General features: G+C 31.4%; 1 protein-coding gene across 1 annotated transcript; it reads right to left on the reverse strand.

The window, feature by feature from the left end:
* Window positions 1-740: 740 nt before the first annotated feature.
* On the reverse strand, window positions 741-9,129 carry LOC119688372 (regulation of nuclear pre-mRNA domain-containing protein 2-like). The gene is made up of 12 exons (XM_038103049.1): window positions 9,126-9,129; window positions 8,758-8,884; window positions 8,518-8,671; window positions 8,352-8,462; window positions 8,163-8,297; window positions 7,929-8,090; window positions 7,766-7,871; window positions 1,536-2,105; window positions 1,376-1,479; window positions 1,212-1,322; window positions 1,100-1,154; window positions 741-871 (listed from the first exon to the last, which is right to left on the reverse strand). Exons 1-12 carry the CDS (start codon window positions 9,127-9,129, stop codon window positions 741-743), a joined length of 1,770 nt encoding a protein of 589 aa, XP_037958977.1.
* Between the last annotated feature and the right edge of the window lie 139 nt (window positions 9,130-9,268).

Here is a 9,268-nt window from a genome sequence, read left to right on the forward strand (position 1 = left end):
AAAATTTAAAAATGTTTTCACGGTAATAAGGATTTATATATCTCTTCACGTTAATCTAATCAGTATTGCGCACTATTGGATGTTAATAAAAACCATCAAAATAGTAGTAATAGTATAACCTTGACTATTGGGATTTTACTGTCTGCATAACATGCATTTGTTTAGTAATAAATTTTTAAAAATGCAGTCCTAAGAGTCTTAAGTTTTCAGCTGTAAGGATAAAAACATAAACATTTATAATATCTGATTTATTTGTAATTAATTATGCATGTAAACCGATTTTATAGTCCAAAACACTGTCAGACAAAAAATATTAACTACTTAAAAACAGAAATGTTGCAATTTAATTTAACACGAATGTAAGGACTCCTAGTCCTTACTAAAGTACTACATAAGAGCTCGGCATTGCGAATATTATTAGAATCTAGTTGAGCCAGGAATGAAATATTTCTGAGAAGTTAGGAGTAAGGGGAATGCAATATAATTTGTATATGCATAGGAAATTTCAATGGGTATAACAGGTGGAGATCATCCTTCCACCTGTTACGTGGTCATTTAGTTTTAATTTCATATTAACAGACTAACAAATAATAATTTAACTCGATTGAAATAAATTCAAATATGTATACTGTTTCCGATAACTTGTCCTTTACTATAAATTTAATATGCCTTTTGTACATATGTGTAAAAAACATAAAAATAATTAATATAAGATCTGAATAAAAACAGGATTCAGTCAATTAAATGACTTTTAAAAACCAACCTCTTATAATTTCATCCAAATCTTCATCTGACATATCCATATCAATAACCATATCAATTGGATCATGCGGTGCACTGATTTCTTCCTTTTGAGATTCCGATGATGAACCTAGTTTTAGAATACATTGAAAAACATTGAAATAAAATATAAAAACAAATGAAAAAAAAAATTTAATGTTTTTGAAAGGCGTTAGAAAAAGCCACAAAATAGTAATTTGGCTTTTAAACTGAACCGGATTTCACATTCAGCAACCTTGTCACTTCCACCAAAAAAATATTTATGGTATTTTCTGTTGTGTGTTAATTTCATTTTGATTAAATTTGCTTTAAAACTTACTCGCATTGCTTCTTTGCGGAGGTGACTTATTTAAGTTTAAAATAATTGAAGGTATCTTTGGAAAGAGATTGGTTAAAATAATATTTTATTGCTTAACGATTATTATACGTACTTTAGTAGGCGAAGTATTGGGAGAGGATATATGATTGACTTCATTCATCTTCTGAATTTTTGCTGGTCCAGTTCGATAATCTATATCACCCGTTTTATTTGTCTGAAAACTCTGAAAAATAAGCAATCAAGACTTTTATCACTTTTTAAATCCAAAATGTTTACTTGTTCTGCAGAGAGCCATGAATTCTTATCACCATCACTCGATATAGGTGATCCTGTTAATGATATTAAGTTTCTGTGATCTATATCTAACTGTCGATTTGGATCTGTGAAATAAGTTAATTTTGAGCATATTTAATATTCAACTTTTAATATAACAAACCTTTGCCTAATGCAAGTTTAGCTGTGGCACTTAAATTAACTTTGCGATGGTCAACATCTTGCACAGATATTAAATCCGAATCGTTTTCTGTATATTCAATGGTTGATGAATTAGAACTATGAGCTTCACGCTCAAAATGGGGGGGAGAAACTGGAGTTTCTAAAGTGCTCGATGTAGTCCATGATAAATTCCAAGAACTGAAGTTATTTGAAGTATTTGTTTGTGAACCATTCCCTACATCTGTTCTTGATGTTGACAGTATTGGCGGAGGTGGTGGCATTAGCGGTTTTCCAAGATTTGAACAATTTGAGGTACCATAAGAACCGCTTTCACTATTATTATTATTGTAATTATTTGTTGAATATGTGGGAACGTGCGGTGAGTAACCACTGCTATACTGCGCATTATTATACTGTTGGGGTGTTCGTGCAAGTGATGCGTATTCAGACTGAACGGGTGGCACAGGCATAGGATTGTGATAAGTGCTGAGTGGTTCCGGTTTGTAGTATTCACCACTTGAATTAAAACTTTCATCATCAGAACGTGAACTAATAACTTCAATAGGCTGACCTTATAGAACAAATATCAGAGAAAGACGTATGTTATTATCATAGTCTGCCATCATAGTTTTTTTTTCCTAATTTTATTTTTTGTTTAAACAATTTTAAAACCTACACTGTGAGAATAAGGATGAATCATGAAAAGGATTTTGCAAATATTTAGCAAAAATTATATGATACAGAAATAGATTTTTTTGATACTTATATGAAGTTGTGGTTTCTGTTGCTCACAATGATCTATATGCATGAGTTAAGTTGTGGATGGGTGATAGTAGTGTGAGAGGAGAGGAAATTATTTAGAAGTAAAAAGGAAATGGGTGGAATTTAAATTGAAGTCAACAGGATTAAAGACTAGTCACTTCTATGGACGGGTTCAAAAATGGATTGAAGTCAAGTTTGTGTGTGCATTGAAACATAAAAACAGATGGGTGCCACCATGGAGGGTAGAGCTGTAGTTAGGGCACGCATTGGAAAGTACCATGTTTATGCGGGCTAAGTAACTGTTTAGCACATAGCTACATCTCATAGCTAAATCTCAATCGAGCTACGATAGTTCTTACTGAACAGAAAAACCGTGGCTCTTCATAGAAGAAGAGTTAATTAAAAATTAAACCTTTTTAATTTAATTTAATTTTTTAGCCAATAATCAAACTAAGAAACGTTCACATTTCCTGGTGAACAGTGTTAGAACATATAATCATTAAGATATTTTGCACAAGCTTTAAGGAATAATAAAATAATGTTTAGTAATATTAATGCTAAGTAAGAGAATTGCTGATTAAATTTCGAAAGCAGAACAATTCATCTAATTTAATAGTTCAGATTAATATAATAGACCAATTCACTTTTAGTTATTACAAACGAAAATTTCTCCACGACCGCAAATATACTCCGACTTTTTACAGTCTTTTCCATTTAATATAATATAATAACTTCAATAAGACTGATTGACAACGTAAGTTTAAGTTGGAATCATAGTCTTACCCGTCAAAACCACTGTAGCACATATAATGGCCCGCTATGATACTGCGGATGAGACACCGTTCATACACCAGATCTAAAGAGCCGTCTCAAAGAGAGAAGTTCCAAATTTTAGTGCACGAATGTTGTCTATTTAAAAATACACGCACCCTCCATTCAAGTAGAAGGGAAGCAACATTTTCTATTGCACGTTCTTGACGTAGTAAGTGCAACGGATTTATCATAATTTGATTGACAAGACTTCAAGTAATCATCCGACGCGATTATATATCAGAATAAACAATTTACTTTCTTAGTTTACATGTTATGAATTCTGATGATGATTTTATTCTGGGACTGGTTAGATTTAAAACCACTAGTTTTTTTAGGAAATTAAGTTCCAATCAGTCCTTTTAACAAGGACTCAAAAATTAAGAGTCCCATATTAATTACAACAATAATAAGATATGTTGGTTCTAAGAACGGCTGGGTCTCCGTCTCGCAACTATTCGTCGCTTTCGACACCACACCCAAAGGGACTACACAAAGAGATCCCTGCAGACTACAAGAAGAATATATTCACTTAATGGACAAAATACAAAAACAAAAACAATCGCAAAGATTTGCGATATGTAAACTAAAAATCCCTAGACTTGACAAACCTAAACAGTAGAACTTTGTCGCTATTTAGCGCATAAGTGAACTTAAGTTCAATGCAGTTAGGAACTAATGATGGCATAATCAAATTAATTTTTACAAAAGAAAACCCCTGAGTTTGCATATAATCTATCTTTTATCATAACATCGAATTGCATTTCAAACAAGAATTGCCAGCAATATATAACAAGTAATAGTGATATTTGTATTTAAACTAATATGTTAGTTTATATGATATAAACGATCTTAAAGAAATTTATGGTAGATATAAAGCATTAATCATGTAATTCGCTTACTAAATATTGATTACAAATTTTTACAGGTAATGTTAATATTTATAAGGCTTGAATAAAATTAGATAGTCCTAATATACTTAGATGGTTAGGTTTAAACTTGCATATGCTCGCAAGCACATAATGTATATGCTTGACATATAAAATAATCATATCGGTTACAATCGTCAATCTTATCAAAAATTAAAAAATTTTAACTTATCGAAATAGATTTATAAATTGCGGTCAAACAATATATTGGCGACGAGGATTTCAAAATCAATTAAATTATTATTATTATTAAATTAAATTATTAATTAAAAATCATTAATTCATCCAATAGTTATGACGCAAAATGAAAATGTGTGTATTATTACTACGACCACTTCAGGTGTGCGGGAGTTCAGGCGGCAGATCGACAGTTGGTGTGACTGGGTGAAGATTTTAGACTTCCATGTTATTAAAACGGCATGTCAGGACGACAAAATTAAATGGACAGTCCTATTAAAAAACATAGGAATGGAGGCTTATGGACTGCTGCGGGACATCTGTGATCGGTTACTGCCTGCAGCCAAAACGTATGCGCAAATTTTAAAATTGCAACTGCAATAATTGTGGACGTGTGGGCCATTTGGCTAGCGTTTGTTTTTTTTTTAAAAACATAAGTATTGTAAATAATAATGAATGCAACAGGTTTTTTAAGCACATTAAATCAGTTAAATGACAGAGTAGATTATCTAAAATGTGCATAAGGTTAAGTTGAGTCTTAAAGAAGACGCAACACCTGTTTTTTGCAAACCTAGGTCAGTGGCATTGGCTTGGCGTAAAGAAATCGAAAAGCAGATTCAGGAGGAGTGTGGTAAAGAGGAGTGTTCTAAAATTAATAAAAGATTCAGATTGGGGTACGCTGTTAGTACCACTGTTAAAGACAAACGGTGAATTACGCATTTTTGCCGACTATAAGTTATGTTATGTTAAGCCTTTTCCGAGTTAGTGCATCTGGGCACTTTTACTCTATGATAGCTGGGGGGATTCTGTAGAGTCCCACCCATCTCATTAACCAATTTGAATATTCCTGATAATCTTCGTTATTATTCAATGATTGATCTAAGATCTGCGCACTGCCCCATGCGGTTAGTGTTTACTCTGAGATTAGATAGTGCTAAGTAGGGCAGCCTGTCGGTTTTCGCATATAGCTTCAGAGCTCTGTCCCTTATGTATTTTTTAACCGGATCTATTATAAGGTCTCTTAGCATGTCATTCGTGAGGATGTACCATGGTTCTTTGAAGAGCCTTCGGAGAGCCTGACTTTAAGTAACTTGTAGCTTTTGGATAGTAGAGTCGGCAGCTTTGCTATACGCGATACACCCATAAGGTAGTGCTGCTCTAATTATCTGGCTGTAGATCTGCTTTTTGTTATTCACGCTAAGGTTGTTGTGTTTGAAAAGTGGTTGCAAGCAGTATAAGTCGAACAACAATAAGCACTTGTTGAATGTGAAATATCCGTAACCTAAGATCAAAGAACTATTTGCTTCTCTAAAAGGACAGTTCTTCACCAAGCTTGATTTGTCGAATGCGTACAATCAGCTTGAATTGGTAGAAGAATCCCAACGGTTATGCGCATGCAGTACACATTTAGGCGTTTTTAAGATTACCTGGTTAACATTTAATGTTAAACCTGGGATTTTAACAATAGTTAATGCTCCAATACCGAAAGATTGTCTGAAGTTCGCGCATTTATTGGAATAGTTAATTACTAGCCGTTATATGCATTGTTACGAAAGGCTGTTAAATTTAAGTGGACAGAATTATGTCATCATGTCTATGAAAATCTTAAAAAGGAAATAACATCCGATAGATTACTAGCTTCTTTTGAGCTATTAGTAAACCTAATATTATACGGATACGTTAATTGTCGCTATAGCCTGGACATTGTCCCACAGTTTTTTTAATGGTACAATTAAACCGGTCGCTTTCGTATCTCGAGCGCTTTCGACAGCTGAGTGAAATTTAGTGCTATTCAAAAGGAAGCACTAGTCATAGTATTTTTTGTAACTAAATTGCGACTTCATCTGCTTGGAAATAAGTTTATTTTGCAAACTGATCATAAGCCACTTTTATCAATTTTTGGTGAAAACAAGGGACTGCTAGTAATGGCAGCGGCTCGTATTGAGCGATGCGCTTTGACATTGTCTAGGTTTGATTATACCATCGCATATGTCAAGGAGTCAGAAAATTTTACAGATAATATTTCTCATATACTCAAAGCTACATCTCCTTCTGTAGATACGGATGATAATAGTTACATAAATTTTGTAACCAAAAACAATGAACTAAATTTAGATTTCAAAGTCATTTCACAAGAAACTGCTCGCGACCCTTGTTCAGTAATAGCCGCTATTGCAACTGGAAAGTTACATTTATTAAAAGACAAAATATTTTTGTCTTTTCAAACTAAAAATATAGAGCCTTCAATTGAGTGCGGATGTATATTATGGGGTTTTAGAAGCGTAAATCCTCGAACATTGAAAAACCATATTTTAAAACAATTACATACGTCTAATTTAGGCATTGTAAAGACGAAGGCTTTGGCTAGATTCTATGTTTGTTGGCCGAATATAGATAAAGATATAGTAGAGCTTATATATAACCGTGTTTTATGTAAAAAGGTAGTCCATTAATTCCGTGGCAAATGCCTAGCTCAGTATAGTCGCGCATTCACATTGATTTTGTCGGACCAGTGAGGAACGTTTACATTTTAGTTGTAGTCGAGGCATATGCTCCAAATGGGTAGAAATTTGTAAAACCAAACATATAACAATGGCGTTCACGATTGAGAAATTAAAAGAGTTATATTGTAGATATGGTTTAGTGGATACCATAGTGATAATGGAACCCAATTTACAGCATGGGAATTCCGACAATTTTTAAAAGATAATGACATTAAACACTTTCTTACACCTCCAGGGTTTTCAGCTACAAATCGGTAAGCCGAAAATTTTATTAATACTTTTAAAAAATAGCTTGAAGCAAGTTTGAGCTCTGGTGAAAAAGGTAGTTTAGATATAGTGCTCAAAAGATTTCTGTTTGATTATCGTACTATGAAACATTGTACAACAGGAGAATCTCCAGCTACATTTATGTTAGGTAGAGGAATGGAAACGCGATTCGTTTTACTAGTAAACCGTCACTACCACGGAGGAGGATGTGAATTTAGATAGTGGTACTTATCCATCCTAATAATAATTTGTTGATAAATATTTCATAATTATTATTATATAATTTATAATATTTAATTTATAATACATAATATATAATTTATAATGTATAATTTATAATATATAATTTATAATATATTATTTATAATATATAATTTATAATATATTATTTATAATACATAATTTATAATACATAAATACATAAATAAATATATAATTTTAAAATGATTTGCAATTATATTATATATGTATTTATATTTTATATCTTACTAATGTATATCGTGCATATTTATATAGATGTATAGTTATCATCTGAAAAAGAGGGCTGTAGAGTTTAAGCTTTTATAAAAATATAATAAGTTTTGTATAAGAGTAGAAAATAATAGAGTATAATAGTAAAGTTAGCTTGTTAATTTATAAATTATAATTAAATAATTAAAAACTAGTATTAATCCAAACCTAAACGTGAATGCTATAAATATAATTATATAATAAATTACTATATATATTATAGTATATTATATGATATAATACTAATTTAATATACTTCTCATTTTTATTACTTGGAGTTTTTGATGCGATGTCATCACTTTTGAAATCATTTATATCAAATGGTAAATTTCCGTCTAAATAACTTGTATATCCATTAAATGTACTTTTTATCATATTCTAAATAAAGAAAATTGGTTAAAATTTGGTTCGGTATTAAATTATATATAAATTTACTATTGATATCGATGACTGTTCATCAGGTAATTGCAAATCTGCATCTCGTTCTGGCGAAGGAGCATCGATATCAGGCGATGGTATAGGACTACACAAACTCGGTAATATATCGTCCAGTTTTTTTTTTACTTGTTTTACTCGAGATCCAAAGTTTTTATATGCCTAATACATATTCACATAAAACAATAGAATAAATAGTATTATAAAATAGTTAACTCATATAACTTCACTTACATTGACTACAACTTTGACTTCGCCTCGCTGATGTGTATAGAACTTAATAGCTGTTTCCAAATTAGAAAGTAATGCCTTCCTACTATTAATTTCGATTAACAAGTTAGAATTATAGATTTCCAAACAATGTATAGACTGTAAAATATTTCTTATTATATCATCAGCATCTCGTTTATCTCTTAATTTTACTTTTACATCATCAGAATCATAATTAGGTCCTTTGGGAATATTTTTGAAACTCTTATCTGTGCAAGTTGACAAAGCCATACATTCTCGAATGTTACCAACAATGTTCGTATGCTGCAATGAAGTAAAAATTAACTATCAAAATATTATCTCTAAGATGCATACATACCTGAAAATCTGATATATCTATCGGGTTGCGAGTTTTTTTAAGGGGCTTTATATTTAATAACCCTCTTAAATCACTCAAGTATTCTTCATTATATACATCGCGTTCTTCCCATATATGAAATATTCTCAGTATTTTATTTTTGACTTTATCATCTCTGTAAAAAATGAATTATGTTATTTAAATGAATATATATATATATTCATATATAAATGTATATGCAAACATATTTTCCATATATACCTGACCATCGTTGTGGCTTTTTGTAATGCAGTTGCCCAACTTTCGACAAATTCATACTTTTTCCTTTTGCTATATTGAATAACATCATTGGCTAAGTAGAATAGTGTAAGTCTATGTTCAATATTCACTATAATATAAATTAAAAATGATTTATTTAAAACAATTTTTATACAAAACTTAAAGCAATAAAAAAAATATTAAAACGTTATAAAATGTACACTTTATTTTCAACATTTATAGCGACTAAAGTGTGACTTAGAAATACACCTTAAGCAAAACTGACGACATGCACATCTGTTTGTGAAATCCCTTACCATTCTCCCATATTCGCCCCCCTACCTGCAACTATCACCAGTCCACATCCTTACCCATGTACTCATCTTGTAAACCTTTTCATTTTATCTGCTTTTAAGTTCCAGTGGATTACAAAAACAACAACAATATACATGTCTGCTTATTGGAAGCATCCCTTCCGTCCATCGATCCCTTTCTGTAGATCATGAATATATCG

This window comes from Teleopsis dalmanni, chromosome X (assembly GCF_002237135.1).
Source record: "Teleopsis dalmanni isolate 2A chromosome X, ASM223713v2, whole genome shotgun sequence".
Classification (NCBI taxonomy): domain Eukaryota; kingdom Metazoa; phylum Arthropoda; class Insecta; order Diptera; family Diopsidae; genus Teleopsis; species Teleopsis dalmanni.

Coding starts and splice junctions, on each gene's coding strand:
- LOC119688372 (XM_038103049.1), bottom strand. Junction 8,463..8,517: donor TAGATATATCAGATTTTCAG/GTATGTATGCAT, acceptor ACTTCATTGCAG/CATACGAACATTGTTGGTAA. Junction 872..1,099: donor TCCGCAAAGAAGCAATGCGA/GTAAGTTTTAAA, acceptor TTCTAAAACTAG/GTTCATCATCGGAATCTCAA.